The sequence below is a fragment of the Varanus komodoensis genome, unplaced genomic scaffold (assembly GCF_004798865.1).
Source record: "Varanus komodoensis strain SLA01 unplaced genomic scaffold, ASM479886v1 scaffold7_1, whole genome shotgun sequence".
In the NCBI taxonomy this organism is placed as follows: domain Eukaryota; kingdom Metazoa; phylum Chordata; class Lepidosauria; order Squamata; family Varanidae; genus Varanus; species Varanus komodoensis.
Window position 1 is genome coordinate 3,861,633 of NW_025336479.1, and position 24,345 is coordinate 3,885,977.

At 47.6% G+C, this 24,345-nt stretch overlaps 1 protein-coding gene across 2 annotated transcripts in view; it reads left to right on the forward strand.

Annotated features, from left to right (window-relative positions):
- MGAT5B (alpha-1,6-mannosylglycoprotein 6-beta-N-acetylglucosaminyltransferase B) overlaps positions 1-20,679 on the forward strand; it is a 208,237-nt gene extending 187,558 nt beyond the window's left edge. For both annotated transcript variants that reach the window (XM_044453886.1, XM_044453887.1), the window contains 3 exons: positions 14,332-14,406; positions 16,294-16,562; positions 20,481-20,679. In XM_044453886.1, the coding sequence (XP_044309821.1) occupies positions 14,332-14,406; positions 16,294-16,562; positions 20,481-20,679 (543 nt within the window). The remainder of the gene's footprint in view (positions 1-14,331; positions 14,407-16,293; positions 16,563-20,480) is intronic.
- Positions 20,680-24,345: the final 3,666 nt, after the last annotated feature.

Here is a 24,345-nt window from a genome sequence, read left to right on the forward strand (position 1 = left end):
GAGAACTGTCCTCGGCTCTCATAGAACATGCAAAATGGGCATGCTACCACGGTGCGTATGGACATGTGCTGCAGTGATCCCTTCCACCTTACATGGAAGAGCTTGCCTGGATTCATGCCTGCCACTTTGGGACACAGCAAGCGAATGCAGCCCGCTGGCGCACACTTTTTCTGCTAGAAGGTTGCCCTCCTCTCCCCCACTTCAGCGGTCCCAGACAGGCAACATGATGGGTGGTACAATCAGCCCCCACCAGTAGGCTGAGCCGCCATGCACAGCTGGAGGGCTGCGATTCTCTCGGTGGGTGATGAGTTGTGCTGGCCCACTTGATGACTGTTTGTGTCTGTGGCCTGGCTATCAAACATGAGCTATTGTTCCTGAAGATAATTATAGGAAGGGCTTGCCATTTTTCTTGTAACGCTCAGCACCTCACACCACAAGGAGAGGGGACTAGCGGGCAGTTGCATGAAGCCAAGGGAGCGCATGAGACACAAAGACAAACGGCAGCCCTTGGGGAAGGGTGATGCTGGGAGTTCTGTCCCAGTGATGCATGAGAGCTGTTTCGGAGAGGTGAAAGGCTGTCGACAGAGATGGGAGTGGCTTTCCTTTGAGGTCATTTACTTGGACTTCAGCTTTTTCATTTTCAAAAAAACAATTCTTACACAAGCAATTTAATGCAGCCAATATTCTGGTGTAGTGAAGGGAGAAGGCTTCATTATACTGGAGTCAAATGTACAGGAATATAATGGAAAATTATATATTTCAGGCTATGCTTCGGAGACTAGCATATTAAGCATTGCTGTGAAAATAGCTGGTTAAAATATCCCCCAGGCTGCTGTTACACACTGTTAAACAATTGCATTATTTTCTATTTATTTGGTTGATAACATTTGGGTTGGGCTTTCTTTTCCCCCCTCCTCCCACAATTTTATTTGAGAAGGATTCATTATTTTTTCTCAGAGCTGTGATTCCTGCTGGAGACCTGAATCATGTCCTGGGTTCTGAGTTTGTATGCTTGTAACCTAGACACATGACAAGAATGGGAACTTCTTGACCCTATTCTTGGCTGCTCATACACGCAACATCCCTGCATCCATGCAGGAGTGGAATGAGCGTTTAGCTCCACCACTAGCCATACTTCTCTTTCCTCCAATACCCAACCATTCAGGAACCCCAGTACAAAATCCATGCGTGGGTGTCAGGAAGGAGCAGCAGTGGAAGGGTGGGACCAATCATGCAACATGGGAATGTTCTGCAGGGAAGCTCTTCTCTTAAGGCAGCAATGGGGATGTAACACAGGGAGCCCAGGTGTTGCAGGACTACAGCTCCCAACACTCCTCACTATTGACTATGATGGATTGGGCTTGGGCTGATTGGAGTTGTAGTCCAGTGACTTCTGGGGTGGGGGGTACATGTTACCCAGCCTTGTTTTCAACCAACATATTCATTGAAATATCTTGGTATGGTTGTTGTAGAACAAGAGGAGATCATGTGTGGTTTGGCCTACAACTTTCACCAGCATAGCCAATGGTGAGGGTTCATGGGAGCCATAAGCCAAAACATCTGGAGTGTTACAAGTTGCCCACTGCTGCTCCAAACCCGTCTTTCAGAGACCTTCCAGGAAAGCTGGAAACTCAGTCAGGAAGTTTATTGTTTCCTGGGTCTGGCCGAGCAGCCCTATCATGCCCCAGTGCCATTCTTCTGCTTGAAAGAAAGCCCTCTTAGCTTTAATTGGGTTTACTCCCAGGGAAGTTACTAATGGGCTGAGCTGTTTGTCTCTTTACAGTGGTGGGTAACTTTGGTGCTATCTGGGGGTCATGCCTCATCTAGGCATATATTTAAGAGAATGTTCCTTGTTCCAGAATTCTGGTGGGGATGCCCTGGTATTGCTCCCTTCCATACACCTGAAGTGTGTGAGCATGAGTGGTGCAATTGTGAGCATGCAACGAATGCAATGCTCTTTCCTTCCACCTTCCATGAAACTCACCTTCAACAAACTGAGTATTGTCCCGGAATAGCATTTCGTGTTCATTTATATCCCTGGCTTGACTATCTCCAATTGTTTCAGGAAGCTGACCTTAAAAAGAATCAACATTTGTATGTATCTAATTCTAACCCAAATTAACCCTATGGAGTGAACTAATGCTATTGCCACAGAATTATATTTCATACATATTTTTTCAGTGACATCAGGTCAATGATGGAATCAGACAGAACGCGTGGGCTTACTATTTTGTCTGCTAAATGCAATCCCAAATAAAATGGTTACTGCTGCTTTTCTCCAGGGAATGTCAGACCATTTCATATGCTACCATGGAGTCACTTCTGCATGCACAATAGCATAGTTGCAGTGTTTATGTTCTTGCATAGAACAATCTGATACATCTGTAAATTGTATGTGTGCCTACAGTTACACAGACCAGAAATCTCTACCGAACAAAGCTTCCCGGCATGTGGCTATAGATGTAGGATGCTGTATTCCAAATTAAGTCAAGAGTGGGCAACTTCCAGGCATTGGTACTTCCCCAGAACTCACTGGAAGTGGCAGAATGCCTTGGGGAAAAATTGTGGCAGTGGGGTTTTAACCTTCTGCTCTATGGCCCAAATCAAGTTGGTGTGCATTTACACAGGAGTAGAACTGCAGCAGTTAACCTTCTGATTTTCAAAACTGTTGCAGCAGTGGCAAAACAAAACAACTCAACCCAATCCAACCCAACTCAACTCAAAAGAACCATGAAGGGTTTACAAGGAAGTAAAAGATCCGTGGAGAACACAATTGGGCTCCCATGAAGGTTCCAGAAGTGAGTTTCTGCTTGCAGACAAGATGTGCCATCCCAACTTGTCTTGCTCCTTTCCATCCACCACAGTCCCAAATTCAGCGGTGGCAAGAGGCCACATGTGGTCCATGGGTTGTGTGTTGACCACCCCTGAGTGCAGAACTGCCTGCAGATATGTGGCATGGTGCACTTTGAGATGCTGTATGAAATGTGGCCCTCTGACACAGTGGAAGGGATCTGAAAGGTCCCAAAGTTCATCGGTAAAGGCAGCTTGCTTGTGTGGATTCCCACCACCACTACCATGAAGAGATGTGACAGAATTGCATGGATGCAATAACATGCTTGGTTCTCTTACGTAAATAGCAACCTCAGGAAGGTCTGAGCTGCCTCAGATCATGATGAGGGCCACAACCTGGCAAAATTGCCTCTGCGTTCCAAAGAAAGCCTCTTGTGCTGCCAAAAGGAGCTTTCCCCAGGAGTGCAAATAAGAGCTTTGCAGCAGATTTCTTGCCGGGACCGTGTCCGATGAATAAAGAGTTAGCCTCTGCCTGTCCCAGGCCCATGGCTGCTCAGGCTTCCCCAGAGCTGCTATTTACATGGCAAAGAAATGTGATGTTAGTTGCATGCATGCAGTTATTGTGCACATCTAATGTGTGTGTCAGTGAGAAGGGCTGCTCTCGCGCTGCAAGGGTGGTGAACTGGTGGTGGAAGTAAGAGGCAACATCCCATGCCCAGCTTCTCTTGAAAGGAAGTCACACACGCTCCTATGTGTTGTTCCTTCCATCTGACGCTCGCAGTAGCTGCCTAAGGGCCAAGGGGCTTATTAAGCAAACATCAATGCCAATGAGAGTAAACCCTCTGAAGGGGCTTCTGGCCATGCCTTCCTTTCTTCCCACTCACTCTATATATTAACTGTTCTATTCTTACAGCTAGATAAACCTGCACCTTGCAGCAAGCATAATTAAGAAAAGCGTGTTACTTCTCAACTTCTCATGTAGCCTGGCAGTACTGCACATGCTTAAGATACGGGAGATTTTTTTATGCCTTCTGTTGTTGAGTTGCCATCTGTTTGCTTCCTGGAACCATAGCAAGAATGGAGCCATTAACAGAGGAGGTTTCCCAGCCTCGCCAGGATCTCCTCTTCCCCTGCGGCGTTCATTCTTCCTCCGGAGTTACACTCGGATCACCTAGTAACATCTTGGGTGCAACTCTTTTCCTCATTATCTTGTCTGTCCTGCATTTTTCTCCTTGCCCGTGACCCTTTAATTGAGGCACTCATCTTCACTGCACCGTTTCTGATGACCCATCTGTTAACCATGATCCCAGAAGCACCGGTTGTATCCCTGCTCCCCTTCCTCTCTTCCTTCTGTTTATACATTCAGATTGTGCAGCTGAGGCCATAGCAAAGTGCCAATTCCTCCAAAATAATTGTTTAATTAAAATCTGACACATCTTACCTCCCGTTGGTTGCTGCCATATTTGAGACCTTTCTGGAACAATCATTTATCATAAGGCTGACAGTCTCCCTCTGTGGGAGAAAGGATTTGGGCCCACTGCATTTGCGACCAGATTCTGTTTTACACTGTACCCAGGTAGGCCTGCTGAACTTAGCACAAATTGCCAAAATGTAATTTAGTTGAAGATCAGCTCATAGGGTGCCAGGTTCTGGCCTCTGATCTGAGGGAAGGCAATACATAATTGAGAAGTGAAGTCTTGTATGAAAGCCGAGTCAGTTTGCTTATTCTTTGAACTAAAAGGTGGTGCAATTTAGCCAGGGAATGATTTGTCTGCTTTCAGACTCCTTAAGTTGAATTAATTTTTTTAAATCCTTGAAGTCTTCTTTAAGGGTGGCTTCATGGCATTGTGTGTTTCATGCAGTAATTTTATTTATCTTATGATGGTGCGAAGAATCTAGTGCACACAGAAACTAACAGAATTTTTAAACAGGCATTCAGAAAAGGCAAAATTGGAGAAGGGATTTATCAAGAACAAGTAACAGGAAATAACTCCTATACAACAGAAAAGTTTCAAAAAAAAGGCAAAGAATCCCATGAAGATAATAGGATTCAAGGAGTGCAACCTTTACTTACAGCCAGTGTAATGATTAAGAGTGTTGGACTGGGGACCTGGAGATCCGGGTTCCAGTCCCAACTCAGCCATGAAGATCTCTGGGTGACTTTGGGCCAGTCACTCACTCTCAACCTAACCTGTCTCATGGAGTTGTTGTTGCGAGGGTAAAATGACACCATAGAAGCCACCTTGGGTTCCTCACATGAGGTAAAAGGGATGGGAAATAACTGCAGTATGATGATGGGGGTGGGGGTTTGGGTGAGATTTTAGCTGTTAGAAAGAAACAGAGATGAGAGCCACCCCCTGTAGCCGTTTGGCTAGAGAAGTAAAATCCACAGGCACTCACTCCTTTCCTTTCCTTTAGCTTTTAGAACAAGCCATTGCATTAAGATATATTGTAATGAACTTAGGAACATAGATCCAAACCTTTGCTCAAAATCCATTCAAAAGACCGCCTTGGCCAAGGTAAGGGGTGACCTATACTATGCTCCTGCCAAAAGCTGAGTAAAGCTGCTTCATCCTACTTTCATTAGAATGAACCACTCCTGTGGAACCGTCACTACAGAATTTGGAACTGCCTGAAGGAAATGGAATGGGGCCACCTTATCTGCAATTGGAGAGCTATGGGGGACTCCCTGCACACTGCTCGTCTTCCCGGCTAGATTATAATGTGTATAATCAGTCCATCATGTAATGGAAATCAAATTGCTTCAGCGCCAGTGTTTCTATCTTAAGGCTTATCAGTAAAATATGAAATAGTGGATACATTTTTAGACTTGGACTGGGAGGACCGAGATTTAAATTCTCCAGCAGCCATGAAAGTCACTGGGTTACCCTTGGAAAATCATTCTGTCCTACCTCACAACATGGCTGTGAGTATAAATGGGTGGTACTCAGTCTTACGTGTGTGGTCTTCCACCCATTGGAGGAAGGGTGATATTCAGACATGACACATAAAGGAAGCATGTGCTGCGGAAGAATGGTGTTTGTGGCCTTTCTGGGGATTTAGTAGTTCCCCTTGTTTCTTTGTCCTCCCCACATTTCCTTTGCCCGGCTCATCATCATTTTATGTATATGCTGCCTTTCCTTATATTTTATGGTCAAATCGTGTGGCATCCTCTGATCTTTAAGGCCACCTGGCTTCAATGAAGCCTTTTTCTGGCCCTTGTGCAGAAAAGAATCCAGGGGTGGGGAAGCTTCACTAATGCATGGCATGGAGCCGGTGGGATATAGCTCAGTGGATAAGCCCCTGCTTTGCATGCAAAAGGACTCAGCTTTGATCCCTGACATCGCCAGGTAGAGCTGGAAGAATCACTGTGGAAAACCTGGGAGCATTGCAGTCAACAACACTGGACTGCATGGACCACTGGCAGCTTCTTTTGCTGCAAGATCACCACTGCTAGCGGTGTATGGATATTGTGAAATCAGTTCTCTATCTGTTTTGTGGACCTTCGGGCATCTTTCACTTGTCTGCTCATTGATGGAATCTTTTATTTTATTTTATATTTGAGGAGGGGTTAGGTACAAGAATTTTATTCCATTTGCACAAATGCACATTAGCCCAAGGGCAAATTTGTGCAAATGTTCCCTAAAGTACAACAGTGGCCCAGAAATCCTCAAAATCTGCATGACCGGGGAGATCCAGTCCATTGCAAAAACTTCAGGTTGGATTTAGACTGGGGGATTCAACTTCATTTACATCCACCATGGTTTCTGACATCCCGAGACATTGCCAAGGCCACAGAAGCAAAATTGCCTTTTTTGCTATTGGATTTAAAGTAGGGCAATTCTGTCATACAGAAATCTGTTTTATGTGTGAAACATTGTGAAGTACAATGCCGAACTCCCCGCTAAGAGAGTCAAATAGATAATCCAGGTTATGACAAGCAAGACACTTCTATTTAAGGAACTCACAGAAGTGCCCATCAAATAGCTGTCTGAAAGTTACCGAATCAAACTGGGGCAAGTTCAATAATTCATAGGTAGTATCAACTCCTGTCATTATGTCGTAACTGATTGCCATTTGCACCTGTAATTAGATATAATGGGTACAATTTCCAGCCTTGCTGAACTCTGAGCGGAGATATTTATGACAGGAGGGTGCTGAGTGTTATCTCCTCCATCCCTTGGAGTGGCAGAATGACTCCCTCCAAAGAGAAGAAATAACTCTGTCCAGCCTATATGTGGCTGGAGCAATGCACAGAAAGTGGGTCATAAACCAAAAGATGCTCTTGGTTCATGGCCCATTGTCCAAGCTCTGGTGAGATCTTTATAGGACAACAATTCTACCATTGCACAGTAGAACAGGAGGACTGATTTTAAGCTGTGCCAGAACTGTGTGTAGCCTTTGCACAGGATTTCTAGTGCTGGTGCTGGGAATGGGGACCAAGTTCTGTATCTTGACCTTTTCAGCTTTCATGTTTTGAAAAGTCAAGTTTCCAACTCTTGCAGTCATGAAGAAAGGCCATGTCTGGTAAACTCTCAGAAAGTGGGGGTGGGGATGAATTTAGCAGGGTTTTTGGTAATCTTGAGAAGGCGTTAATGACTTTCATGGCTCTTTCCCCATGTGCAAAATGATCCAATGATGTAGAATAAATTATTAACATAAGATCTGTGCTAATTTCCATGCTTTGCATATTTGTGAGAGAGTAAAGGTGGTGATAGTCGCTGTTCTCATCATCACTGAGAAAATTTGATACTTCTTGGCATAGATTCTGCATTGCCATGATGGAAGCTTGCTGGTGTTAGTCTACAGCCATCAGACGATGCAAAATGATGAGTCTGGTGAGAGGGAACTCAAAAGGAGAAGTTGGCCTGTGGGCTGCCAAGGATGCAATGCCTTTCCTGTAACAGGAGTCTCCCTGTCCAGAACATTTGAAGATCCACCCAGATTCACCTGGAGTGCAGAAGGAAACTGGGCATACCTTGGCCCATTTATAGAAAAAGGTAAAAATTAGCAAAGTGCATCCACCTAAAATATGTGAGTAAGAATGCACATTATGGGAGAAAGTGATAGCTCTCTTCCATCTATATTTCAACCGGCTAATCTGACCTGGGATGTGTGGAAGGAAATCTTCTGAACTCCCATTGTAGCAGTGAGTCCAACTTTGGCAAGGAAAGTAATACCTCTTCAGCTACAAAGTGTCATCGGTGCAAAAAAAAAAATTCTGCTTCCAGAAATGCATATCAAAAGACAAAGGGCTATAAATGAGTCATGTGCAAAGATTTCTTTTCTTGCATCATGCTTAGACATTTCCAGATATGTCTACATGTGGCAAAATAGACATTTGCTTGATTTTCACATGACTGTGTGCATGGGAGAACACATTTATCATCAATACCCATGAAGAAAGAAAGTGTGAAGTGTTTCTAGTATACGGATCATTTCTTTTCAAATCACTTCCTAGTATTTATTTATTTTATTTATTTAAAACATTTCTATTCCGCCCCATCGCAATAAAGCCTCGGGGCAGCTCACAAAACATCAATAAATAACAATACAATAAAACCCCAGTGCAATAAAACCTCAATAAAACCTCAGTGCATTCTCAGCTAAAAAAAAAAAACACCTAGTTAAATAAATAAATTAACAATTAAAATAAGTTTTAAATAAAATGGTCTTAGCCTGGTGCCGAAAAACAAATAACGAAAGTATGGAGTGATATCACAAAGAGTCACATATAACAGGAACAAGAGACAAGACATTCATTATCTGTTGCCAGCTCCACTTTTCTCCTTTTGCTAAGTTTCCTCCTTCATGCCCTCTGTAAATGTTGAAAAGAGAACTGCAATTGGTTCAGGTTTACAGAATCAGAGAAGGCTTTGTTTGGATGGTTGAACCATTTGATGAACATAAACTTCCATGACCATATTTATTATTAGCTCTAACTATTTGAACAAGGATTGCCTAAAAATGAGGTGGGAGAGAGAATGGTAGTTAATGGACCACAAAATTCAGAAAGTCATCTAGTGCAATCTAAATGAATGCTAAAAGATTCTTTTCAGACATGGCTGTAAAATTATTCCTTCTCCCCTTGACAATCAGCTGTTAAACAGCAAAAGTACAAAATAATGCTAGCGGTGTTTCATAATCCTTTCTTAAAATGCGCTATCCATTTGAATGATAAAGGCAGGAAAGGTGGCAGAGCATATATAAGTAGCACCCTGAACATGAAGCTGTGTTAGAAATCGCAGCAATTCAGGACTTCTAGAAATACCTGTGCTTTATCTCTGCATGCATCCAAGTGTGTCTTCTCTGTCCAGAGCAGAGGTTGGGAACTTGTGACCCTCCGTATGTTGGCTACACTTCTCATAACCCTGATCCTTAGTAGTGCTGGCTAAGGCCGGTGGAAGCTGGAGTCCAACAAAATCTGGATTGCTCTTCACCACTGATCTAGACCCTTGAGTGCTCCTTCCAACATCTCAAGATGCACTGGTACAGGAATCCCTTTTTGTTTAATGTTGGCAAGGTGTTGGGAACACAACGAGATTTCTGACTCTCATTTGACTTCTCAATCAAATGCTATTTTTGTTTGTTTGTTTTTCTGTTGGGTTGACTTGAGTGTTTCTTCATGCTGAACTTTCTGTTCCAATTCAGGATCACATTAAATGAACCAGTCAGAATTAAAGACCTCTAATTTTCACCTCCCACATTACCATTTAGATGCCGCAATTACATCAGCACGTCTGGTTATTAAGGATTGCTGCTCTGTGGAAACCAAAGCAGTTGTAGTGTGATGGCCGCATGAGGACATTGGTCCTCTGAGAGGTGCAGAAATTTATACAGATGAAATGTTGTTTGTCCCTTTTTGGCCGGATTGTTGAACCTCTTTCAGCCTTGGGCCAGGTCAGGTTCAGAGATGTTCCTATAGACCATACTGCAGTGGTGGGTGGAACCAAGAGCAAAACGATAGAGGGGCAGGGAGACCAAAAAGGCAAGATGTGCTAGATCACCTGCTAGATAAATTGCACCGGTACAGGTGGACTTCCACACCCCTCTTTTGCATAGAAACTTCTCTAGCAGTCTGAAAATGCTACTCGGAGTGGCAGAAGAACCAGCTGAATGTGGGGAGCTGTGTAATGGGGGCTGGAGAACCCCCAAAATCAAGCAGCTAGACCTTCCAAGAGTGCTGTTGTGGACGGATCCTTCCTCTTATGAAAGGCAGATCCTGGATCTCGCCCATCCCTGCCCCACAACAACTCTCAGCATACTTGGAGTTCTGGGCCTTTTTTCTCTCTAAACATGCAAAACACTCTTCCAGTAATTAAGCCTTAGAAGAGCCATTTCAAGCATATGGAATGGAGAAAAATCTGTACAAAAGCTGAAACCCACAACTGATGAGCAGTTGGGGGGAACGGAAACTCAATGGAAGGAGGTGACTCAGCAGGGACTCCCAGTGGGTCAGTTCTGCCCTCTTGGCCTGAGCTTCTGCATCCATGCTTTATGAGCCTAATTCCCCTCCAGTACATTGAGCCCCTGCGAAAGTCCTGTGACTGGTCCAGAATTAAGCAGGGTCAATTCCTTGGACTGTGGAGTCTCATGATGCACATCGCTCTGACTTCTACTTCGTCGCCTCTGAAATAAGCATCTCTGAGTTAGGGCCAGGCCTTAAACCACAGCCTCTTGAAAAATCCACCGAGTTGCCCACAGAGCCACTCCACCATGTGGACCACTTCTCTCTGGTGGCAAGCTACATAAATTGCCATTTAACCGGCAGCCAGGAGTCTGCAAGGGAGATTGGATCCACACAACAGCAGCAATCCACAAGATATGGCTTTCTGCAGGCAGAGGCTGTTTCCGGCAGCCGTGAAATGGCATCATAGCAGAAAGGAAGCCGTGACTTAGAGCAGGATCACTGAGGGGAGGGTAAAGTCTCTTTTCTCCCTCCGAGCGCTGGTCACCAAGATCACACTTTCCTCGCTGATAGTGGTGGGGAAGCAGCAGTCTGTTCCCCGCCATCCAGGGGAATCTGCAGCAAAAAAAGGGGTGGTGAAGAGGGCAGAGAAGGGCCGCTTGCTTGCAGTGGGCTGCAGGTTGTCATCCACAACCCATGAAACCCACCAGCACTGACAGTGCTGCCTGATGCCACGATCCTGTGGCCACACAGTGGCAGCATTTGTTTGGTGAGACATGCCATGGATGAAAACCAGTTTGATCTGGCCAGTGGAGAAAAGGGGCAGGTTCCCTGTACCTTTTGTAGGTGTGTCACAAGAGAATGAGAGAGAGATGGTTTGGGTCCCCCTGTGGAAGGAGGACCAGAGCAGTGGTCTTTCCAGCAGGCAGAACACCATTTTAGGAAAGTTTTAAAAGAAACCTGTTACGTCAGTCTGGCAGCCACTTCCCTTCTACACTGAAGATCCTTTTCTGAAGCTCGCACATCCTGTAGACCTATCAGATTCCCAAAAAGGAGCGTGTTGGCTTACCCGCACCAACACTGCTTTTAATAATGGACCAAGGACAGCACTTCTTTAAAGTATATATTTTTGAAAGTAAAAGCACTTTTCTTAAATGCAGCTGCTTGGCCTGGTAAGAAGGCAATTTGTCATCATGCTCTGAGCATCCAGGGGAGATCGCCTAAAAGGAAGAAGAATCGCCAGAATCGCCATTAGCAGGACTCTGTCAAGAGGGAAGGAATGTGAGCTCTGGAGCAGCATTTGTCTGTCAACAGAGGACTGCCATCTGATCCTGCTGTAGGGACACTCTGCATCGCTGATGGAAAAGCAGTGAAGCTGCTTCTCACATCTATGATGTGCGGTGCCTTTGCTATTGGAGTGAGGAAGGAAAAGCAGCCATTGTGTCCCTAATACTTCCCTAATACTTAGATTTCACTGTTCTTTCCTTAACTCTGTTGGATTTGGTAGCTAATCATATCCCCCATTTAAATGCTAATCTCTCTCAGTGGCAGGCCCATTTTGCATAGAACTTGGCTTTTCTGGTGCAATAAAGCATAAGTGCAAAGGGTAAAATATCCAGCAAGACTCCTCAGGGCTTTCCTCCCTTTATCTTCCCAGGTGGCGAGAAAAGCTAACGATCATGTGGAGAGATGAATAATTCCCTGGAAATGCCCATTCGCTTTTAAATTTGGGGAGGGGGGCCTTCGTCCAGTCCTGGTGCCCACTGCTCAGCTCTGTTTGGGACTCCAGCTCGAAATAAGACCAGGTGGCCACTTACCAGCAGACGGAGGGTGACACCAATCTGCATAATATTTGTTTATGCTAATTTAGATGTATACTAAGAAATAATAACTGTAATTTACATAGAAATTTAATTAAATACCGGTAGGATGTGGAAGACTGGCTGGGTGACCTGTGTTCCTGCCCAATCCTCTCTTTGGCTGCTGTGGATGGGCAACATATCTTTAAGCTGGACTTGGACTGTCCAAGACCTCCAGGTAGAGGTACAATAGGATACCTGCCTCTCTAAAATTAGAGGAAGTCCTCCCATGTTGTTTACAGGTTCTGGGGTATTCAAACTATTAAACAAAAGATAAGAGGCCTTTAATAAAATCTGTAAGCTCCCCACACTGACTCCTGCTCCCCTGAGTTAAACCAAATTATGGGCTCACCATAAGTCTCCACAAGCCTCACCATAGCTCAGGAAGCTGGATCCAATCTGTGATTCTGCATATCTTTCCCAGGATAGACAGTGCCACCTGTAATCCCACTGCAGACCAATTCTTGTAGCTTTCCCTGAGCCTGGAGGCCTTCGGATGTCTTGGACCACAACCTTGACCATTGGCCCTGCTGGGTGGAACTGGTAGGCATGACAGCCCCAACACCTATGGGACAACAGACTGGGAAGGACGGTGTTAAGCACTGATGACTTAGACATGTACTGAAGGCTTCACTGGTCAGCTTGAAGGTTCAGATGCAACTTCAGGGCTGGGTATTCTTCACGCTTCGCTCACAGGCCTGCCTGTTTCGGGCCACGCCGGCTACCCTGCATGCAGGCAGGAATGCCTGTGGAAATCCGCACCGTTGTTAGGTAGCTTGTCAGGATGAAAGGACTCCCAGCAAAGCACAAGGTGAGTATGCCCTCCATTTGCATCCTGAGTATAAAAGGAGAACCGATAGGTAGGAGAGCAAAGCGAAGCCTTCATATCAGAGAAACCTTCAGAAAACAAGTCTCTCCTGTTGCCATCGGGCACTGATAAGCTGCTTAAAGAAACGAAGTCCCTCAGCTGGGGGGCTGGTGTTGCACTTAGATCTTTTCTCTTCAGAAGTGCAGGCAGGGCTGGCACATTCAAAGGGCCTGTTGCTGGAAGATGCCGTATGCTTTTCATCACCGGGCTTTATTCTGATTCTTAATTGGCATATTTCTAACTGGCTTTGATCCGCTGTTCCTTCTTTTAAGGGGGAAAGGGAAGGGAACGCAGGGACCATTAGGAACCACTTGTCCTGGTGAGTCCATCTGTTGTTGGGCCTCTTGCCTTTCAAGACGAGGCTGCCGCCGAGTGTCTCCTAGCAGCGGATGGACGCGGGCATCTGCTGGCATTGCTTTGCACGAGTGTTTCTGACGGATCCGACGGGATGCTTGCCAGCGCTGCTGAGGAGGACAGGCACACGCCCAAGGAAAGTGGCGCTGAGGAGCAAACTTGACGCCAAGTCAGATGCCTATTACAGACCCAGCAGAAGCTGCCAGCAGTCTCACACACCACCGGCTGCAAGCAGCTTTGCTCCGAAATGCTAGCATGGTGTAAGAGCTGCTGTCGGGATGAACTGGAGGAGCGGTGCATTCTCCTTTGCTACTCTTGATGACAGATGGGCCCTTGGAATGGAAAAGAACATGATAACTTTGTTAGATTACCGAAATTCTCTCCACTTTCCCCAGGAGTAAGATTCCTAGTTTGCTATTGGAGGGAAAAAACGCATAATTCTCTCCACAGTTTCAACTCAGACCTCTAAAAGCACATGAGATGTAGCTGCTGACTGCAGTAACCCAGGGGTGGATTTGGTGGTTGTTGCGTGCTCCCCTTCCTTTTGCCGTCTGTCTCGTATCAGAAAATATGTCACTTGTTTCAGTGGCTCTTCCCTCGATGCATCCTTTTTTGGCTCCAGAAGACCACACCGTCTCAGGCCAGGAGATGCAGATACAGACATACACAGAGAGCCTTGCAAAACATCTGCTAAAGCTGGTAGAGAGATAGAGTCTGCTTTTTCATGCTGGCTTTTATTATGCTTAATAAACCAGTTGCTTTAAACATGTGTGCGTTGTTGCTGCTTGCCCCTATTTTATATTTCTGTTTTTATTTTATTGTGTTTTACATATTTTGCAGACTATTTTGAACTAAGTGTGGAGAGGGGAAATACTTTAATCACTCCATTATAGATATGATGTCAAGTCTGCCTATTTGCTGTTTTCAATGAAATGGTGACATGTTAGGCACCCTGTTTACAAAATGCTGGAATATTTATATCTCCTTAACAGAGAGTGCAGAAGGGGATAGTCCACTGACGTCTGCTTCATCTTGCTCTTCCCTTCCTCTAGGTTGATCCTTACCTGCCCTATGAGTACACATCTGAAGGAATGCTGGAACGAATTCATGCCTACATTCAGTACCAGGTAGCTGATTTGCAGCTTATTCTGACTTGACATGGAAGGCAGTTGTGTTTCATTCATGCTGAATAGGTGGTAAAGACAATTGTTACCAATGTGGATGTACAGACACTGTAAAATCCATTCCATGTTTCATGGATTTTCAGACATATTTCATTCTGTCATCCACTCCTTGACAGAATCAGATTTTGCAAAAGTCTGTTCGTACACATTTGGGCAAATTTGGAGTGGCACAAATTTGTACTCTCCAAAATGCTCACTTCACCCCCAAATACAAATATCTCTAGAAAATTTGTGTTATCATGGTTTAACCTATGGGGAATTTTTGGTATATTTTATGTATTTTTCTACAATTAAATATGTATGCAGTTGTGTGTGCAACATAACATAAATCAGTCTGTAAGTCCACAGTATCCATGCAACTTGGAAAAGCTAGTCTGCAAGGCAGATTCTTTGAAATCTGAGTTCATCTGAGCCTACTGTGGATTTCTCCAGCATGCACACTACTCCCCCCACCCCACTTTTCAACCAGTAGGTATATTTAATGGCTCAGGAGGAGGGCAAATGGGGGGGCATTTTTCCTGCTCCCTCATTCTGAGGTATTCTGGGGAAGTAGAAATAGGAATAACTGGGCAATTCTGTTATGAAATGTGTTCTTTATCAGAATTAAATTCATTACCTGCTAGGAACCTTTCCTAAACTTGGGTCCCCAGATGTTGGACTATGACAGTCCTTAGTCATGCTGTCTGGGGATGATGGGATTTATAGTACATCTGAAGACCCAAGGTTGGCTCTTCATTTATGAGCTTTATTCCTGATATAATTGTAGCAGTTGAGTTTCATCTATTTCTTCATGGCTGGGCTTTCTTTTTCCCCTCCTGCTCCTCACCCAGCCCTCCCTCAGTGCTAACAGTTACTATTTTCAATGCATGTGCTGTTGCTTGGTGTTTGGGAGGTGGGAGAATGATGTGCTCTGGTGCCTTTTGGAGCACCAGCTTTGGAGCTCCAACTTTATCCAAGTAACCCTGGGAATATTTGTGAGCATTATCTGGGTAAAAGCCAAGGGTGTGATCTGGTCCCTCCTGCACTGGTGAGGGTCTTAACATGCCTCTTCCCCAGCCCCAGGGCTGGATTTGTGCATGTGGGAAGCTGCCTCTTATGGAATGTGCCCATTGGACCACCTGGTCCAGATGACTGACCTACTCTAACTGGCCGTGGCTTTCCAGGCCAGGTCTAAGGCTGAGATCTTTCCCAGTCCTGCTACCTGTGATGTCTCTCACTGGGGCTGCCAAGGGCTGGACTGGGGACCTTTTGCATGCCAAGTATGTACACTGCTCCTGAACTGCGCTGCCTTCTGACATGCCATGATAACAAGTGGCGAGATGCTAGATAGCATTTTGCATGTATCAGGACCCGTTGAAATGTATGAACTGAGTGCAGTTTGGATTAATTCAGACCAACATGGCAAGTACTTAGACCCGCAGGGGTTACTGAACCGACTGTAGCTCTCAATCAGTCAGTTTAAGAAGGCAGGACTGGGTCCCCACTTGGAGTACTTCTCCGTGTTCCTAGGGCTTCCTGCAGGGTCCCTTCAGAGGCACCATCTGGAAGGGGCAGAAGGAGATGCTGAATCCCCATTCTGCAAGCAATAGCTTTCTGTGGCTGGAACAAGGTTCTGGGTCTGAGCTGCTGAGGCTGCGACCCTACAGCCACCTACAGTATCTGGGAGGCAGGCCTATTGAACTCAGGGTGACTTACTTCTGAGTAGATACAGCCGGGATTGCACTGTCATGGACCTGACACATTGAATTTACTGGGCTTCGTAGTACGTTCTGTGCAGACATGTACTCTGCAAAGTGTCTCTATAAAACCTCTATTTTTCTACCCTGATAGGACTTCTGTACCTTACCTGCTCTGCCAGAGAAGCCCAAGGGCCACACTATGCAAAGCTCTACAAGCCCATTCAGCCTGCAGCCCAACGCCACTTACCTCGCATGGTCTCTCAACTCCAGCAGCAGCCCCCCCGTTTGGCCCCCAGTAAACTCCATGCAGGTGTGGATCTCAGACACGGGGCAGGCATGCACCAGTGCCTGTCAGCAGCATGGCTTGGTCTGCGAGCCAGAGTTTTTCAAGTTCATCAACAGGAAAGAGGTGTTTCAGCAGTAAGTCTGTTGGGTCTCCCATCTTTCCCTTCTCCCTGCACTCTCTTCTTTTTTTGTGTCGTACCATGTATCAGGCGAAACCTTTCTGTCTTCAAGCTGTGGGGCAAAACTGTGAAGTTCAATTTTTTATCTCCATCTGAAATGTTGTTGACATTTAGGTAAGACTATATTGAAAAAAGGGTGTTTTGTGTCACAAATGGAACCTTGCAGCAAAATTCACTGTTTCACAGAGCTCAGTATGTGCTGGCAAAATTCACATTTTGGCTCTTCAGCCTGTACTTCCTAAGAAATTGGTTTGCTTTAGACGTAAAAGTGTATCTTGACTTGAATTTTGACATTATTGTTGTTTTACAAGGACTAGTTAACAACCTTGAGACAACAGCAATATCTCACTGCACAAAATTCTAGCTGGCCTCCCTCAACCATGGTTTGTTGCCCTGCCCAAGGTTTATGTGGTAGATGACTGAGCAAACCATTGTTTGTTTTCTGAAGCACCGGACTGTTTATTTCTCCTCTTCTTCATCTTCTCCCTCCCTGTATCCCAAATACTTTTGTGGCACTGCAGTGTTTGCATGTAGAGGGGTTTGCTTGCTTGTTTTTTACCACTCTTGTCCACTGCATCTGTAGCCTGGTAAAACTACTCATGAACAGCACACAGTTTTACGGTTCACACATTACAGCAATGCAAGGTTTAAGAACCTAGACTTCATAACCTAACAACAACCCACAAAGTTGTTTGTGGCAACCAAACCACTGGAACAGCTCAGAATCCAGCAACCCATGGGCCAGCATTATGTGTAAACCAGGCCAAGTTGGTTTCACAAGCCTGGATGCTGCTCTTCCCTCATTAGGCCTCATTAGGCCTCTCCCCAAGGCCCAAGAATCCTTCTTGGGTTCTTGCTGAGGCAGAGAATTCCTCTGTGCACAGGCTCCTCTACGACATTTGTTCAGTGCCCTTTGCACATGACACAGCGGACTAAAAATATTTGGACAGGCCTTCCAGTTGTATTGTGTGTGAATGGCTTTCTGTAACTGGAAAAGGTGTTGGGTTTTTTTGAGGCACCGTTATTCTCTTGTCTTCCCCATTTCCGTTTTATCCCTCTGTCTCTGTGAGCATACATTTGGAACACACAGGCACTGACATTTTAATAGAACATAAATCTGCCACCTTGCTTCATACATAGCTCTGGACAATTAAAATGGGCGCATTATCATTTTTGTCACGGCAGCCAGGCAGGCAATTTGAGTCCAAGTGACATTTTTATATGATAAATTAGAGCCAGAGCTCAGATTCTACTTGCTAAGCTACTTTAACTTCTTAAAACCCAACAATTTTTAAGAAATTGCTGGTTCAGAATCACCAGTTCAGATGAGATTTTGTGGAAAAGATACTAGGCCATTTACTGGGCAGCAGCAGCAGTTATGGCATCGCTCCTGGTCTGGGGACCCAATTCGGTGCTCCGGAGGCCATGAGCCTTCCCCAACCCCTAAGGTGGGTTCCTGGCTTTTGTGCAGTCCCCCCGCCCTGCTCTAAATGTGTGAAATGCCTCTCCTAAGAGCTTAGCAACTGGCAGTAAGAGCTCTAAGCTAAAATCGGCTAGATTTTCCTGTGCGTTTTCGACACCACCACTTACACCTTTGGCCCAGCCCCCTTTGCCCTCGTGTGGCCCGAGAGATTCTCTGAAGTTGAACGCGTTGCTTAGGCTCTGTGGAAGGTGCCGGGGTGCATCTCCTTGGGTCGGGGAGGAAGAGCCTCCAAGGAGACGTATCCTGCCTTCTTTCACAAAGGCTGCGTGAGCAGAGGCCCACGTCGAGAACAGAGGCCCCACATCTGCCGCTGCAGTTTTGAGGGCCTCTTCGAAGCACCGTGTCTGCTTTTCTAATAGCATCATCCAACTATTTCTGGATGGATAAATTTAATATATTTATATTAAATTTGACACTGTATTAAGTTATATTTGACACTTAGATTGTGATAGGTTCCCATTAAGGTTACTTCTGACTGCATGACAAGATTCTTGGGGAACCGGCTTTCCCATGGATCAGGGAAAAGACAGAGAAATAGGGTGCAGCATTTTGGCAGGTCTGTCAGTTTCCCCATGACCTGGGAAGAGCACAGATTAGGAAAGTAATCCCAAAAGCTTTTCGGGCCTAAGGGAATGTGCCATGATGTGCGATAGTGATCATATTGTTTTTGAAAACACAAGACGGTATAGAAAATAGATAGGTAGGTAGGTAGGTAGATAAGATGTTGCATTGTCCTCAGTGTGGTGGCCAACAATATGAACCAAGTGTTGCATGTTGACTTCTAGAGCCATCAGCCAGTCTGTCGCAGGGGGTGGTAGTTGTAGCCTGCCACCCACCTGCAGGGCAGCAGCCTGCACTGATACCCTTGCCACTTGGGCACAGAGGGGGTTTCATGGGTCAGGCTGGAGGCTCCCGCGTTAAGTACTGGGGACTGCAGGGTGTTCTAGAGCAGGGGTCTCAAACTCGCGGCCCGCGGGCCAGTGGCCGGGCCGGGCAGGGCATGGGGCGGGGCCCTGCGGCCTTCAAAGTGCCTCCGGGAGCCACGCGGGATGAGCGGCCCACCCCCACCGCTTGATGCGGCCCAGCCTCACCCAGACTCTACTTCCAGCGGCCCCCAGGTCAGTTGCGTTTGAGACCCCTGCCCTAGAGCCAGGCTGGAGGCAGGGTATGCTGTGCAGTGGCAAACACCCAGGCAAAGTCTGTAAAAGACGAAATGTGATCACAAAAGCAACAGAGACCTGTAGCACCTTAAAGATTATTTACAACTTTATTATGCCATAAGTTCTAGCAGCTCATGAAAGCTATCCCAGAATATGTGCTTTGATTTTTAAGGCGCGACAGGCAGAACTCGGCTCTTTTTGCTACAATGGGCTGCAATCCTAAATGCCCCACTTCCGGAGGGGCAAGTCCCATGGATGCCATGGGATGACTTCTGAGTGAGCATGCACAGGGTGGCTGAGGGCATTCTTCTGTCTCAGCCTGCACAGGATCAGCCCCCAAAGGTATTTTCAAGGCCACGTGAGATGATGCAAGGACTGGGTCTCCATACATTTTCACTCTTACCTTAAAGAGGCTGCGATGGTGAGGGGGCTCCACGTGCCATCCGAGCAGCCTTGTGGCCAGCAGCATGCGTAACGCTTCCCCCGCTGCCGTTTTCCTGCCCTCAGCCCCGCAGGTACCTGTACGCTTTTCCCACAGGGCTAAGAGCGAGTGGGTAAGCGCTAGAGAGGAGCACAGCAGCACCCTCACTTACGTGGCCCAGCATCTGATCCTAGAGGTGTCCTTCAGGGCTAGAGGCCATTTGTAGCCTTAGCCATGGATAGCCTCCTAGAGGACTAGAGGCTTGATGGCTAAATGATGTCTCCAGCGTCAGAGGCAGCATCCCACTGTACAACACGCACTTTGTGGGCTTCCCGCCCTGCTGGCTGGCCAATGAGTGAACGGAATGCAGGACTAACTGGGCCTTGGCCTGATCCAGCATCACTCCTCTTATATCCTTATGGCAGCATGGGGAAAAGCGATGATAAATAGCCCCTCTGACTGCTCTGATCAAATGTTGAGCTCCCCGGCGCCCTTAAATTTAAAATAAAAACTCCAGTCACAGTCCTTCCAAATCATCTATAATCAGCCCTCAGCATACACCTAAGATAAGTGTCAAGGCAAACACACTCCTGCGCACACACCGGTGTCACACAGGTTTACTCGAAAGAGATGGAGTGGGGGATGGTCCTGCTGCAATGGCAATCCTGGGTCTGTTGCTGCGTGACGTGTGAAGTGGCCCTGGCATTCCTTCCAGGGACACCCCATCTTGGGAGTCCTGCTGAAGCCCACCACAGTGCCCTCTTGCCCTGCACCCCCTTCAACACATCTGCCCTGTGTTTCCCCCTCCAGACTCAACATTGTCTGCGACAGCACCGAGTCCGAGATGAATCACCTCTACCCGGCCGTGGCTGAAAACGTCCGGGAGTGCTATCTCCAGAAGGAGCCCCTCTTGTTCAGCTGCGCAGGCTGCAATACCAAGTATCAGCGCCTTTGCCCGTGTCGCGATTACCGGAAAGGACAAGTGGCCCTCTGCAGGGACTGTTTGTGATCCCACCGGAGCGCGTGCGTGTCATGATCTACCACATGCAACAAGTGACTTTGGTTTTGTTTGGTTTGGGTTTTTTCATAAAAGCTTCTGCAATAGTCAAGAAGTTTTCCAAATGGGATCATCTTCTTGGAGACTTGTGAAAATACTTGGATGTCAAATGAAACTTCATTGGTTGTTTTGCCTACCTGTCAAGGGTTGAACGATCCATTCCCAACATCACTTAAAGGCATGTCTCCTACTGCATCCAAGACCACCGGAGACTTCAGAAATTTCAAAGGACCATGCTGAAAGCTCTTCTGGAGGGCAAGGCATCACGTTAGGATTTCATCTTCCTTAAGCATCTTTATTTTTTATGAGGGAGGGAACGGTTGACATTAAAGTGGGAAAACCAAGAAATGGTCTGTGAGGAATTATTTGAATTGTTTCTGTTGCAAAATACTTGGCTGGACCTCTGTGGAAAAAGGTTTCTTTCCGCTGCTCTTTCTGGAAGAGTGTGAAAAGGCTGTGTTGAAGGAAGCGAGGCATTAAAATGCGTGTGCTCCTTGTAGTGTGATGTGCAGCACTGTAAAACAGAGAAGCGAGCGGAGTTGCGAGGAGTGAAAGGCAGCCGAAAGGTGGAAGGGTGCAGGCAACGGCCGTACTGACAGCCAGACCACCAGCCCATTGAGCTAACCCTGGTTACACAAACGGATTGAAGCCCTCAGGACTGACAGTATTTTTCCAGAGCTGCAGATACTTTTAATTTGCAAAGGGTGCTTTATCTAATTTTTGATCTGCTGCCCAAGCACTGCCTGCTCTCTGTGCATAGGGGAAACAAAGGCAGCCCTGCCCACGTCCACTTGAGGGCTTGAGATCCGTGATGGCTTTTTAAGGGTGAAAATGAAAGTGCTGCTGGTATCTGAGCAGGGTTAGTTTTTTTTTTAAAGGGTTGCTTCTAATCAAGCAGCTTTTTGAAACATAGGCTGGTGTGGAGCAGTATGGTGCTCCGAATACTAGTCTCATGGGCTGTTCAGCTGCTCCGCTTTCAGAGCAATCTTCAGGCAGCCACATTCCTTCGGTTTAACCTACCTCGTAGGCTTGCTGTGAAACAAAATGGGATGAGAACGTAACATCAGAAACCTATCAGGGGCCCATCCAGCCCAGCATCCTGTGTTCACAGGAACCAGCAAACTATTCCATAAAATTCACAAGCAAGGCACAAGGGGGCTGTTTATCACCCCACACCTCTGTTGGAGGCCCTGGGATCCAGAGGGGAGGCACAGAAGGCAGAGGTGCCAGCTGCCTCCCATGACCGTCTGGCTTGCCATAAATTTGCTTCATCCCCTTTCAAAGCTTCATAGCCTCCAACACATCTTTTGGCAGCATTTTCAGTAAGTTAATTTTATGTCGTGTGAGGCAATGTTTTCCTTTGGCTGTCCTGGAATGACGACGGATCCATGAATTTCACGGGATGATCCTGCGTTCTAGTGTTTGTGAGAGAGGAGAGGCAAAAATAATCTCTGTCCACCTTCTGCAGACTATGCATAATTTTATAAACATGTACCTTGTGTGTCCCACTCCCCTTGCCTCTGTGGTCTTTTCTGAATGGGCACAGCAGTCCTTTGGTCCACTTGCACCTGAGGGTGGCGGGGCAGGTGCAGCCACCACATCCAGCAACCATGGACAGGAGGGGAAAACACACCGCACAGGACATTCCCAAGCAGTCAAAGGGCACAGAGCCGGCTTTTCTACATGAGGCCGTTAATGCACTGTACTTACGTCCGCTTGCATCGCAGAACTGAGACCTGAGCGCGACCAGAGGAGTGCTCCCTTTCCCGCCTTGTGGCCTTCCCTGCAAGGTTGGGGAAAAGGAACCCAGTCTCCCAGTCCCCAGGGAGAAAAAAGCTACACACACGGCAAAGGCGACCCCCGTATTGACCCACGTTTGGGAGCGAGTGACTCCTGCAGAGGAGGAATGTGAGGTTGCCAACCAGCCGTGCCTCACGGGGCTCCTCTGCCTTACATGGTCTTTGCACAAGAGGGAGCAGTGGAACGGTGGCCGTGTCCTGACGGCACCAGCTCCAGAGGAGGGACACCTTTGCCTTTCTCTCAGGCTGGGGTGGGGTGGGGGGGGCACCTGTCTGGAGCAAGCGGGTCTGCCAGCCCACAGAAGCACAGCAGCGAGAAGCCTCCATGCTTCCCTCCCGGCTGGCAGGCAGCAGGGTGCGGGGTGGATGCTGTCTCTGCAGGAGGAGGACAGGGAGCCTGCGGCGATGGGGTCTCCGCATCCTTTCTGCCCCGGGGATAACAGCAGAAGGGTGAGTGTCCTGCGCCAGCAGCGGCTTCTGCACTCACACCTTGCCTGGCCTCCTCGTGGCAGTGCCGGCAATGCCCAGCATTTGCCCACAGATGGCCACCCGCATGGGGGGGGTGCCCTCCTTGAGGGCGGACAAAGTCACTGCTCCCCCAGGTGGCCCGGAGCATGTTGGCAGAGTGCAGACCAGGCAGAGTATTTGCACACAGCCGTGTGGGTCACATCCTGAGATGTGTTCTCAGGCACCTTCACAAACTGCCCTTGGAGAGGGTGAGTGTCCTCCCCCCCCCGCCTTCTCCCTCCCTCCCTCCCGCCTTCTCCCTCCCTCCCTGGCCTCCCAGCTGCTCCCAAGCTCACACCGCCCTGCCTCACTTCCAGGGGCACAGTGGGAAGGGCAGGGCAGGAAAGGCTGAGGTGCTGGGAGGGGGAGGGCCACCGCAAGTGCAACAGTGGTGTGGGGAAGGGCAGGTCCGGGCTGGGCAGGTTCTGGCAGCACCCTGGGGGGCCATGATGGGCGCTACACTGCCGACATTGGGCAAAGGAGGTGGGGGAGATAGAGGACTCGGCCGCTGCAGTTAAACCTTGCGACAAGTGTTGCCCGTCTGCATGGGAAACCTCGTGTGGGCACCAGCACCCCTCCAGTGTTGGAGCTGGAGCAGGGCCTGGAATCCGAACCTTTTAGGAGTCTCAGCAGCGAGGGGCTAGTGATGTGCTCAGGCTCCCCCATGGACAGGAGGGCCAGGCCCTTCGTGCGAAGTGCGAAGCAGTGGGAGCACGGCATAGATGCAACCTGGGGCCAGAGGGCTGCAGCGCACGGCCCGGCGTCCTGTCATCCGAGCTGGGGGGTAATGTGCTGTCATCAGGCGCTGTGATCAGGTGCGTCCCACGTTCTGCCATTGCAACAGGGGCAGGGCAGAGGAGGCAGCGACTCCCCTCCAGCACGCACACCTTGCAGGAGACGCCTCGCACCAGCTCTTGGCCTGGCATGCAGCAGTGCTGTCGGAGCAGGGGTGGCTGTGGCCTGCCGAAAAAGGGGGCATGGCATACAGTCCACCACATCCCACCCACGGCTCTGCCTCCGCTTAACCGTTCCACTAGCCTAGCTCCACTAGCCTGGGATACAGCAGGGTCATGTTTGAGCCTGGACTTCATGGCCTTAAGGGGGGGCCCTCTTTAGCGGGCGGTATGGATTAAGGTAGTTACTTCACAATTTGGTAAGCCAGCCCTGCTGCATTTGGGGTCCACGCTGCTCATTCGGCTTGCTAAATAAATAAATAAATAAATAAATAAATAAATAAAGGGAATGATCCTCTGCCGCTGCTGCACCGCTGTCAGAGATGAGTCCTCATGCTACAGAAGTGAGTGGTTCCAAA